The sequence below is a fragment of the Pyrus communis genome, chromosome 15 (assembly GCF_041283825.1).
Source record: "Pyrus communis isolate YQ-2024b chromosome 15, ASM4128382v1, whole genome shotgun sequence".
Lineage (NCBI taxonomy): Eukaryota > Viridiplantae > Streptophyta > Magnoliopsida > Rosales > Rosaceae > Pyrus > Pyrus communis.
Window position 1 is genome coordinate 33,443,662 of NC_142579.1, and position 17,076 is coordinate 33,460,737.

Here is a 17,076-nt window from a genome sequence, read left to right on the forward strand (position 1 = left end):
GGCTTAAAATGGAGTTAGATTTGGGTTGACATGGGCCGGAAATGCATCCACCCAACCCAACCCAACCCAACCTAATAAACAATTGGATTGAGGACGGGTTAAATTTGGGCAAATATTTTCTTCATTCTAACTCGCTCAATCGGCTTTGAAATCAGATTGGACACAAACAAATTCCGATTAGCCAACCCAAGTATTATGGGTTTAAGCCGATCAGTTCAAAAGTTTGGGCATAACATGTAACAAGACCGTTACGGTTAAGGCCTGCCAAAAATGATGATGATCGGAGCTGGGCCTCTAGATTTTATAATTGGTCCATCACTATTCATTCATAAGCCCACTTAATAGAGTTTCAAAGCATAATCCTTTGAACAAATAAAATAAAATACAGGACCTGCAATGTAATCTGCAAACAAAATAGAGTTCGCTCCATTAAAACAGAACCAAAATCCATACATTGAAGTTCGCAAGGTAAACCTAAATTTTAAGACGATAACGAAAGTTCATAAGATAGAGAAGAAAACATCAACAACCAAAGTCAGCAATGTCTTTTCGACTATAGCCTAATTAACATTTCAAAATACACCACCACAACAACGAAATTCAAGTAGAACAAGAGAAACAAGTACATACATTTTCCTCACGCGATATCCCCAACGTACTCTTTCCTGAGATCCAGCAGCTTTAGCCATTTCCAGTGCATAAACTCATACATGCCTCGGGTAAAAGTACAACTCGAACGATACACTGGATTTAAGTAATTGGGAAAAAACATAAGAGCACGCACATGAATGTACACAAAATAAGGTAAGTGAATCAGAATGAACGAAAACCTAAACAATCTTGTTTTCCGTCAGAAGCATGTTACTGAAAAGAAAAGAAAAATTAAAAGTAGAGAACCTCTATCTAGTTTGCAAAATTCCAACAGGAACATCTGATTTTGTTATAATCATGAAGAACTGGAGGGAACAAACAACACCTCCCAAAGACGGGTTTATAACATCAAAATTTAAACACTAATAAATGTATAAAAGCAAAAACACGCAAAGGAAGAACATTACATACCTTCCAGTGTATCTGTTTGGGTCTATAGTCAGAGGCTGATTGCCTCCCCTGACAGAAACAAGGCTTTCTGCATAAAGAACAGCTTGAATATATAGTGGATTTTCAAGGCCATGAATAGGAAGGTCTTTGAGCTTTTGAGTGCGTATGTTATAGGAGACAATACGTCCGTCAGTGGCCGTCAGAAGAAGCTCGTCATTCTTCCAAAATACCAATGGAATCTCTATACTTGGTACAGATTCGATTGTTAAGCATTTCTTACTCCACAGACTTTTTACCTCACCAGTAGAATCATCCATCTCCCATATATCAAAGATAGAAAGTCCAGTTCCTTCATCTTTGCAGTAGCAAAACAAAGCAATGGATTCATTCCATACTGCAAGGCTGCAATTCCATGCAAATCTCTCCAGGGAATCATACGGAACTGGTATATTATGAAATACCTCCTCACCCATATCAAATGTAAGGATGAAATCGTTATTATGGAGATCAGTAGCAAACCAATAAAAAACCCCCTTGAAGTAGAAATAAAAAGAAGGTGTCCAGATGACAGAACAATCGATTTCAAACTTGACCTCTCTCCAAGAATCAGCACCTAAAGTGTATACCTCTGCTTTTCTAGGCCCTGGCAAAAATTTCACAATTCTAACCACCTTGTATGCTTCAGCTTTGGAATCATACCCAAATCCGATAGCATTGGTAATGGTATCCACTCTATCAGCAACATCTGGTTGTGGGGGAGGGAGGAGAAGACCAGACTTGGGAAGAAACTGAAATTCCATGATAGCTGGATTGACTAAAGCAATATCCTCGGGACAAAAGTGAAGACTTAGACAAAAAATCCCATCACAATAACCCGCAATTTCAAAATTAGGGGAAGATATACTCAGCAAAGGATACACAACACCAAGATCCTCAACACGGTCATCACCATCGCTAACATCCTTGCAAACATTAAGCAATGACAATAAAATGTGCTTCCTATCATCCTCCACATTTTTAACAGTATGTTTTACAACAATGCTGGTGGAGGAATCTGATTTTGATTTCAAATTCGAGTTAGAAAGGTGACTCGCCACAAAGCTAGGACTATCAATTAGATCACGCCACAACTTGTGAACGCATTTGAATCGCATCAAAGATTTAGGTGGCAATCGAGACAGGATTTGCACCACCATATCATCCGTAAAATTACTTGACTTTGCCATGAACTAATTAATTTCTCCTCCTTTACTTTTCCTTTTATGCTTTTCAGCAAATTAAATAAGGTGGAACAATGATGGAGCAAGATCAAGGGAAATCTTACCTTGGATTTCCGATTGTGCTGAGTCCAAGAGGACAAATTGATTAAACTTCAAAATCCACTCAAATTCCTCTTTGGAGCGACTGAGATTTCTTCATTTCCAAACACTTGTTGCTTCTTCCTGCCGCTTGGCTCTGACTAGTCTCTCTGTTATAGTCAATGCTCAATCATATTGATATTTCTCTCTAGGGTTTGCTCTTCTTTTGCTGCTGTTTGATGATGGAATGGGTTCGGGGGACCCTTTGGACTTTTATAAGCTAAAAAGGAAAAAAAAAATTGGTCCAAATGTGGATGCCATTTATTATCTGTCTCGAGAACATACTTTACGTTACAATTTATATCAAGAAAGAAGTGAACAATAATCCATATGTATATCGGACATGATTTCTGCACACCATTTTTTTTAACACCCTATTTATTTGTGGATATTATACTAAATAAATCAAAAGGAGAATCAAGGAACATAAATAAACAGGGGTCTGCAGGCGGAGGAATGGGGTGTGCGGATATCATTTCCCTAAATCGAGAGTATTTTGACGATTTTCCAATAATTAATATAAATGGCCAATTTCCCCAGACGGCCATGTTTCCACGCATTTCATCTAACCTTCTATTGAAAATGTCACATTTCAAAAATAATAACAACAACATTAAGAAAGAAAATATAACAAACATAATAGAAGATTTAATGACCAACATGCTACTTTTTGGATGCAATTTGGATAAATTTGAAGATAGGGAGAAATTGGTCATTCAAAGTATTTTAGGGAAGAAACTGGCCACGATAAAACTTTATGGGTAGTATTGGCAATGGGTTACAAATTAAGGGGGGGAAATCGGCGAATTACTCTTCTTTATGTATAGCGAAACCGAAACTCAAGTGAAGCTTTATGTTAGTGTCAATTGTGATTAATTGAAACAATGGAAAGTAAAGAGAAAAAAACAGGGTGATCAATAATCTGCAACGAGAGAAGATCTCTTGAAAAGATATATTTCAAGCACTACATCCAACTAAAGAAGACGGAGCGAAAATAATATAGGTTTACAAGGTCTATGTGGGAGTAAAGAGTTGGCTAGATTACGATAAATAAAGGTTATCAAGGTCATTTATGAATGAATAAATTTGTTGTTAAGATTTTCCCTAATGGTGGTTGAGGACATGACATCAGGTAGGAATAGCAACACACTATTTAAATGTGGCTTGCCCAGTGTTCAGCATAATTATAAGTTTACTGTTCTTCATTTCTACATGGATATACTAAAAAAGCTTCAAGAAAAACTGTTTCTTAGAGAAGCATTTCCAAACAGACCATAGATGTCCTAATTTACAGAATTTAAGTCAGTCAGTCAAGAGTTAGTTTATGCATTTTTACTCACCCCCTAACCCTTGTGTAGCCTTACCTCCCTCCAGATTGTGCCACATGTTTAAAAGACTAACCATAATTAGTCTATGCATTTAATTATTTCTTACCAATAATTAAGCAATAAACTTACCATTCAAAAGCCCACTGAGTGCAATTTCCAAACACGATTCATTAAAACTACTTAATGAATGTTGTTGTTAAGGCCTTGCAAGGCTGATAATGGTCAGAGTTGGGGCTCTAGACTTTATAATTGGTCAGCTCTATTCATTCAGAAGCTGCAATCTCTAATGGAAAGAGATTAAGAGTTTGTGTCATTGAGCAAATTTGGCACCGTATTCTATATATTCGAGCTCAAAGTAGCCACTCTTCGGTATCCTAACTTTGAGACAACATAAAAAGTTCATATGATCACCTATCAAATTTGCCCCACCTAGCCTAGTCAGAAATCATATTTCTATTTTGGCCTAATGAAAATTTCAAAAGTTAGTTCACATCAAAAACGACATTCAATAATATAATGATTCATGAGACAATGATATACCCTATTAAATGGTGGCTCAATTTACTCTCGAGGATTGCTGATGAAGTAAGCTTGAGAGGAACTGGTCTAAACTAGACAAGAGGAGTAAACTATTCAAACTATGCACAACAAGGACACGGTTAGTACTTACAAGGAACTCTCTTCAGGTTGCTTTCAGTTGCACAACTCCAACAGCAGATTATATACTTCATGGTTTCCAAATGGAGAGTTTTGATCTTCCCCTGGGCTTGGCATTGACCGAAGTTGATGGTCGGAAGGGCAAGTCTTGTGAAGTTTCCATTGCTACATTGGCCCTGCCTTGACCTCTTCCTATTGTCACAGTTTGTGAAGATGACGGCAATACAGCAGATTGCTGCATGAACTCCATTCGCCTTGATGATGACATGGCTTGACTGCCTCTTCCTCTTCCTTTTAGCACGTAAACCACAACAACAATGTCAAACTAAGCCTTAAGTTAACAAAGTAAATTTTGCATGTACGATTCTCTCACTTAGTGTTCGAGAAGAAGATGCAAATTGAGTTTCATTGCCTTTGCCCATGGCTCTCCCTTTTCCTCTGCCCATTGGTCCACCTCTTCCTTTACCTCTTCCCCTAAATGAACAAAAACACTCACTCAGTCTAAACTGGGTTGTAATTATGCAATAAATGAAATAATGAGAAAATGTGCAGCATCACTTACTGATTCAGCATGGGCTGCGGAACTCAGCCCAGCAGGAGCTTCATTTTGAGTTTTGGCTGAACTTGCATCCACCTGCACCACACAAAATTAATAAATACCAAAGTCAAAGTACATGTATTGAAATATAGCCAGAAAACCAATAAAGTACATGTTGGTTCCAGAGTTGTACTGCTTACATTACACATATTAAAACATAGCACCTCTAATTATCAGTATCACCAAGGGAATCAAAAACTTAAATTTTTTGTATCATGAACAATCAAAACAGCATGGGCAGCAGAACTCGGTCTGGTATGAGCTTCATTCTGAGTTTGGGGTGAACTTCAAGTGCATGTAATAAAATATAGCCTTAATCCAATAAAGTACATGCTGGTTCCAGAGCTGTGTTGTTCACACATATTAAAACTATAGCACCTCTAATTTTCAGTATCATCAAGGGAATCGAGTAATTACATTTTCTGTATCATTAAGGATCGAAACAACATATTCTTGTCCAAGCACAAAACAAAGACCCATTTTATGTTTTTGGATGCCATCTTCACATGAAACCACTTTATCACCAAAGTACTCTTGCCTAGGATCAAGCAGCTACGCCATTTTCAGAGCATAGGCTCGTTCACCCATTGTGCACTGGCCTCTTCTAAACATGACCTAACATAAGTATCACATGGCAACCAAAATTAAAAGATTTAAGTAAATGGGGAAAAACATAAGAGCATGCACATGTATCTACTCTTGAAAAAACTGTAAATGAATTAAAATAAAAAACCTAATTAACCTTGTTTCATGTGAGAGAAGCACACTCCTGAAGTGAAAAACAACTTAGTAATTGATTAAAGTAGAGAACCTCTCTCTAGTTGCAAATAATTGTAAGGTAGGCAAATTTGTTCCAATTACTGTCTTACAATCATGTGTATCTGAAGGGAACAAACAACACCTCACAAAGAAAGGTGTCTACATTGAAATTGGAATGCAAATTATGTTACAAAAGCAAAACCACGGAAGGGGAAACATTGCATACCTTGCAGAGAGTCTGTTCGGATCTGTGCCCTTAAACTTGTTGTCTCCCTTGACAGAAACAATGCTCTCGACAAAAACAACTTCAGTACATGGATTATCTTCAATTCCATCACAAAGAAGGTATTTGAACTTTTGCGTGCGTACGTTATAGGAGACAATATGTCCATCAGTGGCCACCATAAAAGGTTCATCACTCAAACAAAATTCCAGAGGAATCTCAATTCTTGGCTCAGATTCGAAAGTCCAGTTTCTTCTTCACTGTGAAAGGAAATCAGCATCATGGATTGATTCCATACCGCAAGGCTGCTCCACCGTTCTCTTCTCTCATGGGAATTATATGGAACTGGTATAGTATGAAATACCTCATCACTCATATCAAATGAAGAGATGGTACCGTTATCTTGTAGATCAGCCGAAAACCAATAAAAAAATCCCCTGCAGTAGAGAGAAGAAGGAGAACAACAAATAACAGGAGATTCAATATCACAATCGCGCTCCCTCCATGGATTAGCACCCAAAGTATACACCTTTGCTCTTCTAGGCCCCGCATAAATTGCACAATTCTAACAACCTTGTAAGTTTTAGCTCTAGAATCATACCCGAATCCCACCATAGCGGAAATGGTTTTCAATTCATCATCCTCCTCGCTGAGTGGGGGTGGGAGAAGAAGACAAGACTTTGGAAGAAACTCAAATTCCCTGATAGCTGAATTGACTAAAACAATGTTGTGCGGATAATAGTGAATGCTTAGACAATATCCCATCAAAATGACCTACAATCGAGTGCGGATAATAGTGAATGCTTAGACAAAAGACCCCATCAAAAGGACCTACAATCGAGAAAGAAGTAGCATAAATATCGTTAAACCCGCATCAAAGCTCGGATGCACCGAAGGTCATCCCCACAGTGAACAACCTTAACACAGTCATCACGGCCATTAACATTATCATTGCAAAGATTAAGAAATGACACTAAAACATCCTCGTTATCATCCTCTTCGCCATCAACAAAATGCCTGACGGCAATGCGGTGGACGAACTCGAATTATTCGAATTTGAGAGGTGGCTGGCCACAAAGCTAGGACTATCAATCAGATCACACCACAACTGGCGGACGCATTTGAACCGCATCAAAGATTTAGGTGGCAACCTTGACCGTGTTTGCGCCACCATATCCTCCTCCTCCGTCTCTACTTTCCTTTAATCGTCAGCAAAACAAACTGGAATGATGATCACGGAAACTGTTACCTTGATTTTCCGATAGTGTCGAGACCAAGAGGAGAAATTGAAGTCAGACTTGGAAACCCATTCAAATTCCTCTCCGCGACGCGAGGGACTGGGAATCCTTCATTTCCGAGCACTCCTCTGCGTCTTCCTTCGTCCCTTCCGGCTCTGACGACTGTATCTGTGTTGTCGTCAACGCATACTGACACTGACGATGCTCTCTAGGGTTTCTCTCTTCGTTTCCGAACACTGGTTTTGTGTTTCCGAAACAAAAAAATAAAAAAGTTACTGGTTTTGCTGCTCGCCGCCCTAAGGCTCGCGCTTTTTGTTTTTTACGGGATTTTGGGCCGCGCATTTGGGAACTAAAAAGAAAAAACACCGTCCAAATGCTCTTCCTTTTTTTGGTCCCGTCTCGACCTGTTTTAGTGCTTTCCGACGTGTCTTTTATATCGGTATCGGTTGTTCTCGATGAAAATAGTAAAAATTTGTTTAAAACACGTAAAATGAAACCTTTTTTTTTCAAAACTTAAAATAAAAATTTAGTGAATGTTATATGACAATTTGTCGATATTTAACGGATATGCTAAAAATATGAAGAAAATCGGTTGATTTAATGAAATTTAAAAATTTCTCCGATATTTTATAAAATTTAAACTTCACCTCTCTTGTTTATATCTTTCTCTAATTTTTTTCGATATTTCAATTAAAATATCGACTATATCGAGAAAAAAATTTTAAACTGATTTACGCCCACATTTCTAGTTACTGCACTGACGGATAAATCAATTTAATAGCCCAAACGCATGTATTTGGGCTTTCTGGTAACCCAAAAAACACACACTTGTAACTGGGTTCAGGCCTCCTTCCTAAGATTGGGATGAGACGTGCCATTAACTTGACACTTGACGTGATCCGACGGTCGTACACTAAGACATCCTTCAAAGTAAAGGTCAAGTTCTGCTCCAACATGCACAAATTGCAACTTGCACACATAATCTTCAATATCAAATAGGATTTCTATCACAAATGACTCGGGTAATACTCCGAACTTATTATTTTCGTCCTAATTTTTTTAATTCGATCAATATTATGTCCATTCTCTTGCATCAATATTATCTTTTACGTCAATCTCTACCATTTTTCTGTCAAAATCCACACATGACCATTTTCTAAAGGATTACTCGTCTGAACACTCAAAACACGAGCCCTTATCACACCAACCATGAACCAGTAGTAAAAAACCCTAAAGTACACAAATAAGGAGTGTTTAGAAACTTAGCAATCTTAATGACGAGACGACCGCAAGGTCCACCACCAATAACACCAATGGATAATAAGAGTAGCGGACGAAAACCAAACTTTTCATTTATTTCCCTATATATATTCGTAAGAGCTACAAAGTACATTAAGTGAAGTAATTATTGGTCACAAACTGGGATTAAACAATGTCCCTAATCAAAGATATTTAGCTATCTACAGTAAACCAGGATAAAACAGACTTAAAAAACTTGATTTGGGCACAAGATATGGTATATAATATGTATAACCCTAGAGTCTAGAATCCTTTCTTTTCTTTGGTAATATCCACATGCCCTTGTCTTTGTCCTCCTTCTTGTTCCCAGGTTTCCTGAGCTCCTCCTCCTCCTGCGGCGGTATCATCTGATTCTTCCGCCCACTCCTCCGCCACCAATTTCTGCTGATAGTACCGGAAGGCCACGAGCAATATAAACGCTGCAAAAACGTTGCTCGGTTTTATAATTATATCGTAAACAATGGAGAGGGAGAGCCACTGTGATTTTGCATTTACTAGAAAAAATGATAGACACTACGCGTAGAAGCGTTGGGACTTGTTTAACATACCTGCCCAAATTCGAGCGACGACAGAAGAGAGGTTCCAAACCAGTAGAAAAACGGCAATGGTCAATGGTTTCTTGTGAGTGCATGACTCCCATGCATCCCGAAATCGCCGAACCCAAAATTTAGCTGATAACGTCAATACCAAAGTATACATTGTTAGGACATATTGAGCTTGTGAAGGCTCTATAAAATTATAGCTATCTTCCGAAAATACGTTCAGAGAAGGAGATTCGAAACTTGAGTCAAAAGGAACAAGCACGCATATCCTTTACAATTATAGTTGGAAACATATTTATGATACTACAATGTACTCTCCCTTGATTAATTCAAACCAACAGCCATAAATAAACAATCGTGAATATAAGAAAAAATATATGTCAGTACGTGTGGAAATCACTTCTTCATTTAAATATTAATATAGCGAAAGCTATAACAGACCCAATGGGCTTAGAGCATAAATCCAACACGGTTGGGCCCCTAAGGATTGAAGCCCATTATTTGCTTCAACTTTTAGTCGTTCATGGGACCTTACAATAATGTTAATTTGTGTGGGACCTTACCATAATGGATATCGTTTTCATTAACGTGGGGGAGTGGGGACCAATCAATTCCACGCTGGGGAGAGTGGGGGACCATCATCAAACTAACAGATATAAATCCGTTATGATTTTAAAGGGTAGATGAGTTTATATAAGAAGATTTTTAGATGTGTCGTAAAAAGATATACAACCGGTTACATACTTTTTCCGAGTTTACTACAAATTTATTGGACATAATATTTTCGTGTATGCAATGTGAGATGGATCAAAATGCCGGTGCGAATATCGTAGAAGAAGTGCGTGACGTAGTAATATATGCATGGAGTAAAAATAAGTTGACAAAAAGGAACACAAGGGTAATAATTGGAGGATTGAATGAAATTTACCGTAGACGGTTATCTGGGCAGAATACAAAGAGCAGAGTTTGGGTACGGTGAAAACTCCGAAAAAGCCTGCCATGTTGCACAACCAAGTCCACAGCGTAAGTGAAAAAGTTAAAATAACGATCAGAAGTCTGAGTTTTCAGGTTTTCATGCTAATCCATTGTTATCACTATAAGGTGATATTTTAGGAAAGTGTTAATGACACTCCAAAAATCTCATTTTACACTCCTCACAAGTGTATTTTTCTTTCCAAATATAAAAAGTTTGGAGTGTAGAATAAAATTTTTAGAGTGTCAATAACAATTCTCATATTTTAATCTATTCTAATATGTGAAGAGGAAGATTTGAACGTAAGCGTAAAGGGATGGCATGAACTATCCAAATCGACTGACCTAGCTCACCTTTAACATATTATAAACTATTCTAATGCATGAGGAAAAAGATTTAAACATAAATTCAAGGAAACGGCATGATTATTCTAACCAACTGACCTAGCTCTCAACTTATAACGAGAGAACAAAAATTGGGACTTACCTACTTTGCACATGGTCCAAATGGTAACGGAGCTGCCACACCTGGCCAAAACAAAGAGCAGCACTGCCAACTGCAAAAGATAGAAATATATATCACCATCTTTTTTGCATCAACATTATCAGAAATAAAAATAGATAAACAAATAAATAAAAGGAAGGAAACAAAATAAAAAGTACCTTAATTGTGGTGGCAGGATCACCAGAGAACAAAGCTTTGAGCTTCAGCAGGAACTCATTCAAGTAAGGCAGAACCAGTTTTACCAACCAAATTGCTTCTTGCTCACCCACTACATAATTTGTATTATCTACTTCTAAAACTCCCCTGAAATATTAATTTTCCAAATTAAACCAAAAGGGTGGTAAAAAAAAATTAAAAAAAAAAAAATCTTAGCATGTGTATAGAAGTGAAAAGTAAATTACCTGCAAATAATGGACTTAAAGAGGAAGATGGCAGCTAGATAAAGAAGCCCAAGATAGGATATTACAGAAATAAAGCTGCAGGAATAAGGATTAAGTAAGATTAATTAGATTTAGAGGAAGGAAATGCAGAATTTAATTTTTTTTTTTGTTAATTTATTTTGTTGAGGATTTAACCGACCTGATGTTAATATCCTTTGTGTAGGAGGATGATAGTATCACAAATGTTCCGATTCCAAACACAAAAACTGATCTTGATATATCTTTCCACATAATCAAATCCACTGAGAAAATAAAACAATGAAAATAGACGTGAATTAGGCCGGTTGGTTAGGTTCGCTATGCTCTCCCGATTACACCAAAGTTCGAATCCCTTCTCCGTAGAGTAAGAAATAAATTAGGAATTAAAACTCACCTAGACTTTGCAGTCTGCTGTGTGTTTCTGGGAATTTGCTGTGGCGCTCATTTGAAGCTGAAACTAATTGATAAAAAAAAAGGTCAAGATTAGTACCAAGAAGCAATCCCAACAAAACCCAAATCACTAAAATAACAATATGCAATTTGAGAGTTCTCTCAAGAAAGAATGACAAATTGGAACGATACAGAAGATTAATGCGGAAGGATGACAAGCATAAATCGAGAAATATGAGATGTAGAATTCAAAAGAAATCAAGAAACTTACATGAAGTGTAATTATGTTTGGGGACCCTTGAAAAAACAGTTGCCCGTTTTATAACAGGAGGTGGTGATTTCTTCAAGTTCAAGGAAATGGATTCCGGTGGCTTCTGAAGAAGCTTTTTCACTTCTCTGCGCTCAAGTTGGAGAAGCGCCGGACCGGACCCAGTTCTGACCGGTCCGGCCGGCTTCTTCACCTCATTGACTTTCACCACCTTCTCTCCTTCTTTCACAATCTTGGCCGCTGGTTTCTCTTCTGGTGCTGTTGGTTTCTCTTCTGGGGCTGCATTGACTTCCTTGATGTCAACACTCTTCTTTTCGATTTCAACCTCAATTTCCTCGTCCACCTCCTCCTCGGATTCATCTCCGCCGTCATCTCCGTCATTGTCCTCAGTCGCATTACGATCATCATCAGATTTGAGCACAGCGGCATTGCTCCCACCGCTCGATTTCACGACCATTTCTTCACACACACCGAACTCCTTGCAATTCTCATCAGATCCATCGTCTCCAATCTCAGAATTCTCAACTGGGTTCTCCTCAATCTCCTTAACAGACACATCAACCGATTCGATTTCCTTATCAGATTCATCGGAGGCTTTATTCGGCTCCGATTTCGCCTTTTCCGATTGAATTGCACTCCCTGAAGCGTCATCAATTCCCCTGCTCGACTCCGATTCAACCGATTCGATTTCCTTGTCAGATTCATCGGAGGCCTTATTCAGCTCCGATTTCGCCTTTTCCGATTGAATTGCACTTCCTGAAGCGTCATCATTTCCCCTGCTCGACTCCGATTTCACCTTCCTCAGCTGAATCGAATTCCTCTCAGTTCCCTCACCCAAATCACTAGAACTTTTCAGTAATTCACGTCTCGGCTTCCTAATCCCAATTGGGCTTCTCTCATTTTTCTCAGCAGAAACACCAATCTCTTTGGTTCCCTCAGATCTAAGCCTCCTCAGCTGAGCTGGGCTCTTCCTGATTCCATCAGCAGATGCGCTCAGCTCCTTGCACTGTTCATCCGAATTCTTCACGGACTCTGTTTTCCCTTTCGAAATCTGATTTGGGTTCTTCTCCAAACCTTCAAACGTCTCAGATTTCCAGGTCTTTCTCTTGCCAGAACTCGCCGCACTGCCTCCGCCAGCTGGAGCTCTCTTCAACCTCGCGCGAGTTGCGGCAGTAACCCCATTAGTACTAGTCTCCTCGGAATTGTCCTGATCGCCATTGAAGACCTTAACCCCGCCTTTAACTTGATCAACCTTCATTCTGCTCTCCCACACTGAGCCTGCAACCACACTGCTCTTCCTTCTTCCCACGTCCATTGCCTTTTATCTCGGTAATTAATCCTGTGCTTTTAGCTAGCAATGATGAGTAGTAAAATGGGCCATGGAAAGCTTTAAGCAGAAGAAATGGCGGTTGGTGGGGCGTGAGGCATTTGGATCTCTATGCCTTTGGGAAGCAATTGAGACAGCAAACGCACCGAGTACTAGATTTTGCTGTTAATTAGTCGTATCTTGTAAGGCGCCGGTCACTGACCCACCGGATTCCTCCTTTTTCTTCTTTCTCTGTTTGTTTTCCTTTTCTTGTTTCCTAGATTAATAACGTATGAATGTGCAAAGAAATTTACCTACATCTGTCGTCTTCGTCAGGATCAAATGAACTGTCCGACCTAGTCACAAAAAACTGGATGCCACTATTTTATGGGCCGGAGAATTCACTGACACTGATAATCGAACACAAAAAGTTTTGGTGTCAAAAATAAAATAGCGTTGGTGTTATGATTCTATGTACACCGTTATATGTTTAAACTTTTTAATATGACAATGCGTGATCGATTTAAAATACCGTAAACGTGGTAATCGTAGGAGAGTTGAATGTGGTGAGAGTGATATGTAAAGTGAAAAGGCGAGGGATAAAAATTGGTGGGGATGAATGATTAGGGGTTGTGTTTAAGGATAATTTCTTCTGTTCCTTTTTCGGGGGAGTGTTTGATTCCCTTATTAAAGCCTGATTAGGTAGCTTTTCTGTATTGGATTGGAGGATCTCTATGGACACTGTGACCGAGGCAACCAAAAGTCATTGCTCTCACAACACTCACATGCAAATGGTGACTCTTGCTCCCTACATCCTAATCTTAGAGAGAGAGAGAGAGAGAGAGAGAGAGAGAGAGGTGGACTTTGGAAGCATATGGTGGTGGCAATAGTTTTATGCAATCATCAAAGCCTATAATTTCGAGGATGACCTATATGCTACAGTTGCAGTGTTTCGTGCTAGTAATATATTGATATGTCTGAAGTTTTATATTTTTTTTTGAATAAAATTATATCATTAGTGTGAGACGTTATGATATCTATATGACCGTATAATTTATAATTGGTCTCTATAATTTGCCCAAGCTCCTCCGCACATGACACATCCAACGCCGAAAAAGTGGCAGAAACTTTAAAACTTTTCTTTTGCTTTTGTGCTTTGTTGTAGATGATGATGTTTATTTGTGCCTAGTAAATTATGGCGCATTCTGTTTTTTTTCTCTTTTAATTTTCTTCTTTTTCCTCTTAATTCGGATAAAATAGGGCAAAAGGGGATGCTAAAGTGAGGAAGCTTCATACATTGTCAGTTGCAAGGACGATGTCATCTGTGGTACGACTATCAAGTGATGTTGAAGACGAAGAATACGAAAACAAAACTTCAGATGCGATATAAAATGTTCTTAAACACATAAATTACATGTATTTTATCGTTATTTGAGTTCAATTTTTTTTTTATTACAAACGTATTCTACATTGATTTGCATTGAGAATAAAACAGCTTCACTCAAGTGTCATTTACTACAGTGGTAGAAAGGAGTTGAGCTCTTGCATAATGATGTGGGTTTGAATCCAGTCGGTGGCTAATCTAACATTTAATCTAACAAAATCTATCGTTTGACAAAACAAAAAGAATAAAATAGATTCACATTGTAATCAATGTAAACCAACATTGTGCAGTATTTACTATTTATAATGGCCATAATTAAGGGTGTTAGCTACCTAAAAAACCTAATCAGTTGACCCACTACATGAATATAGAAAAAGTAATACATAATGCTTTATTATTATTGCTTAAGCCACATTTACCATAATTATATATTTGGTGGGAACTTAATTAAAGTGCTACATGGATTTAGAATCTTGATTCCACTTTGGCAGAGGTAATGACAGCAAGGGATATGCAAATTAATTTTTATCTAAAATAATAACTAATAATAATTTGAAAGGAGAAGGCCATCCAATGATATTTGGCTTCTGACTGATTGATGCTCATATGGAATCCAACACCAACAAAAGCACAAAACATCTAAATGAATTGTTTGCAATTAAATCCAATACCTGAAAAAATTATAATTAAAAGATTATTTTAATTTCATACTCGTTTTTTTCCTCAACCTACAGTCTTTTTTTTTAACAAACGATATTTTCTACACTAAGAAGAGGGGGTGGGCTAGCCTCACAATGGACTAGCAATAACGTGGTTCAAATTCGCCTTTGGCGCTAATCGAACCTAAGACCTCTCACTTACAAGTGAAGGGAAATATTACTAAACCATATGACTAAATGACATGGTTTGTGAATAGATTTCTAACACTTTTACCCACCTGGGTCGAACTCCACTTCCATCAATCATCTTAATGCCCTGCTTAATTACAAGCCTATGCTGTTAGGCTCAGCTTAACTCATAACTTTTTAAATAGGATAAATGCAAAGGAGACTCTTCATGGAATATCCGTCATCTCATGTATTTAGCAATATATTTTAATATGTTATCCTGAGAATTGTGCTAAAAAATAAGACGGCGGAATGTCGTAAATGTCCAATTTTGAGAGAATCTCATTAGCATTTATTTTAAATAAATACGTCATTTACCTTAATCATATATATATATATATTTTGAAGAATAACTAATTAACTTCATTAAATTGACCAAAAAAAAAAAACTTCATTAAAAAAAATAATAACTAATTAAATTTTAGTTAATTCATTTGATTACTGGGGTAGGGTAGGAAATAACATTGATCATTTTCGTCGTGGGCCCACCACAATTTTAGGAATCGGCGTGAGTCCAAATGATACGTAATGCTGCACTCAGCCCGCGACACGTAATGTTCCCAACAAACTCTCACCCGCCACCGCCGGGTCCAAAGACAAAGACAAGGGATGAGAAAAAGGATTAAAAAAAGACCACCGACACACACCCATTTAATTTCCTATTTTATTATTATTTTTAATTCGGTAAAAGTACAAGAGGGAAGAGTTGAATTCGAGACTTTCTGTGTCGTGCAAGGAGCGGAAAATCAAACTCGAGATTTCAGATGCAATGATGAATATTTTAACTAATTACGGAAAAAGAGGATAAATTGAACTCAAAAATTCAAATGTTGTGCAACTAAGTGACATGAGAAAAATTAAACTCGAAAATTCAAATAATTAACTGAATTACAAACTCGTTGGCTTGCTAATTTTGAATGTTAATAATCGACTTTGTTTTGTGAACAGTAATTTGTGAAAAATATGTATTTAAATAGTTGGAGAGGAGGGAGATGGAGATAGGATCCTCACCGGGTCCTTTTTGTGAGGATCCCCGAGATTCTTTAATCATGTTCATTTGTCGTACATCGTACGGTCAGTTTTCGTCAGGTAATGATTATGTTCAATTTTAAATAATATAATTTTAAATAATTTTTATCACACGATATAGAATGAAAAAATATAATTAAAAATTTTCCATGATCTTCACAAAAATGATCTGATAAAAATCTTATCTCAAGGGGATGGACGTCGTTGCAGTCTACGGGGATTTGGTGGCACAGAAAAAAATAGAGTTAAAAAATAGAAAAACAAAATGTAAATATTGGGATTGAAAGAGAAGAAGGAATCAATCCCCTGCATCTTTGTAACGTTGCGGGCACGTGATTTGCTCGGACTCCACACGCACACCTCACAAGACATGCTGTCGGGGATGGTACAGCTAAAACCGCACGTGCCAACGACGGATACAATATCTACATTTTTATTTTTATACTACGTAGTTTTGACCGGGCAAGTATTTTTGGTCCACAATGGTCTCATTTTGTTGATCAAGACTCTCTCTACCCTACCAACATTTTGACTATTAGTTTTGAGTTTAAATTTCATAAATGATTAAGGATGTCGCATTAGTTGTTTTTATGAGCGAATGCTGTAGTTTTTTAGTGGAATCGAAACACAAATATTAATAGGCAGTTACTCTCGTAAGATTTTGTTGCTTTCATTTTCGTTGCAACGATAAAACTTAATGTCAGAAAAACGTGAGAACCAAGTTATGTCACTCTTTGTAGTATGGTAGGTATATTGGTTCAATCCTTAAACCAGAAAGTGACCAACAGAAATGAGAAGAAAAAAAAAACATAAAGTGGTTAGCTTATTGAAGTTATGAATCAAATGTCGCAATCCACACTGATGCTTTAGCTA

At 37.6% G+C, this 17,076-nt stretch overlaps 3 protein-coding genes across 9 annotated transcripts; all 3 read right to left on the reverse strand.

Annotated features, from left to right (window-relative positions):
- Positions 1-408: 408 nt before the first annotated feature.
- LOC137748274 (F-box/kelch-repeat protein At3g06240) lies at positions 409-5,531 on the reverse strand. 5 transcript variants are annotated; one of them, XR_015957368.1, is made up of 8 exons: positions 5,400-5,531; positions 4,947-5,018; positions 4,758-4,858; positions 4,398-4,675; positions 3,857-4,008; positions 1,063-2,619; positions 631-744; positions 409-474 (listed from the first exon to the last, which is right to left on the reverse strand). XR_015957368.1 is itself a non-coding variant. In XM_088686998.1 (7 exons), the coding sequence occupies exons 6-7, from the start codon at positions 2,265-2,267 to the stop codon at positions 705-707; spliced, it is 1,245 nt and encodes a 414-aa protein (XP_088543124.1). In that variant the 5' UTR covers positions 2,268-2,619; positions 3,857-4,008; positions 4,398-4,675; positions 4,797-4,858; positions 4,947-5,018; positions 5,400-5,531; the 3' UTR covers positions 409-704. The 5 variants fall into 5 exon arrangements, 4 of the variants coding, with proteins under 4 accessions (XP_088543124.1, XP_088543123.1, XP_088543125.1 ...); XM_088686998.1 differs by having other exon boundaries at positions 409-744; positions 4,797-4,858; XM_088686997.1 differs by having other exon boundaries at positions 409-744.
- On the reverse strand, positions 5,459-7,544 carry LOC148690896 (uncharacterized). The gene is made up of 7 exons (XM_088685040.1): positions 7,526-7,544; positions 7,214-7,370; positions 6,939-7,163; positions 6,838-6,844; positions 6,340-6,738; positions 5,968-6,221; positions 5,459-5,597 (listed from the first exon to the last, which is right to left on the reverse strand). Exons 1-7 carry the CDS (start codon positions 7,542-7,544, stop codon positions 5,546-5,548), a joined length of 1,113 nt encoding a protein of 370 aa, XP_088541166.1. The 3' UTR covers positions 5,459-5,545.
- A 990-nt stretch (positions 7,545-8,534) lies between these two features.
- Positions 8,535-13,681, reverse strand: LOC137712520 (Reticulon family protein). Of its 3 annotated transcripts, none has more exons than XR_015957367.1 (9): positions 11,601-13,681; positions 11,334-11,396; positions 11,100-11,202; positions 10,922-10,996; positions 10,679-10,823; positions 10,435-10,572; positions 9,972-10,137; positions 9,050-9,172; positions 8,535-8,920 (listed from the first exon to the last, which is right to left on the reverse strand). XR_015957367.1 is itself a non-coding variant. In XM_088686996.1 (9 exons), the coding sequence occupies exons 1-9, from the start codon at positions 12,910-12,912 to the stop codon at positions 8,745-8,747; spliced, it is 2,127 nt and encodes a 708-aa protein (XP_088543122.1). In that variant the 5' UTR covers positions 12,913-13,681; the 3' UTR covers positions 8,535-8,744. The 3 variants fall into 3 exon arrangements, 2 of the variants coding, with proteins under 2 accessions (XP_088543122.1, XP_068307698.2); XM_088686996.1 differs by having other exon boundaries at positions 9,972-10,037; positions 10,503-10,572; positions 11,334-11,390; XM_068451597.2 differs by having other exon boundaries at positions 9,972-10,037; positions 10,503-10,572.
- Positions 13,682-17,076: the final 3,395 nt, after the last annotated feature.

Coding starts and splice junctions, on each gene's coding strand:
- LOC137748274 (XM_088686998.1), bottom strand. CDS start 2,267: ATGGCAAAGTCAAGTAATTTTACGGATGATATGGTGGTGCAAATCCTG. Junction 745..1,062: donor CCAAACAGATACACTGGAAG/GTATGTAATGTT, acceptor ACTTAAATCCAG/TGTATCGTTCGAGTTGTACT.
- LOC148690896 (XM_088685040.1), bottom strand. Junction 7,164..7,213: donor GACACTATCGGAAAATCAAG/GTAACAGTTTCC, acceptor TGACGATTAAAG/GAAAGTAGAGACGGAGGAGG. Junction 6,222..6,339: donor TACCATCTCTTCATTTGATA/TGAGTGATGAGG, acceptor CTTTCACAGTGA/AGAAGAAACTGGACTTTCGA.
- LOC137712520 (XM_068451597.2), bottom strand. CDS start 12,912: ATGGACGTGGGAAGAAGGAAGAGCAGTGTGGTTGCAGGCTCAGTGTGG. Junction 10,038..10,502: donor TTGGACCATGTGCAAAGTAG/GTAAGTCCCAAT, acceptor GCAACATGGCAG/GCTTTTTCGGAGTTTTCACC. Junction 9,173..9,971: donor TGCCCAGATAACCGTCTACG/GTAAATTTCATT, acceptor TGACGTTATCAG/CTAAATTTTGGGTTCGGCGA.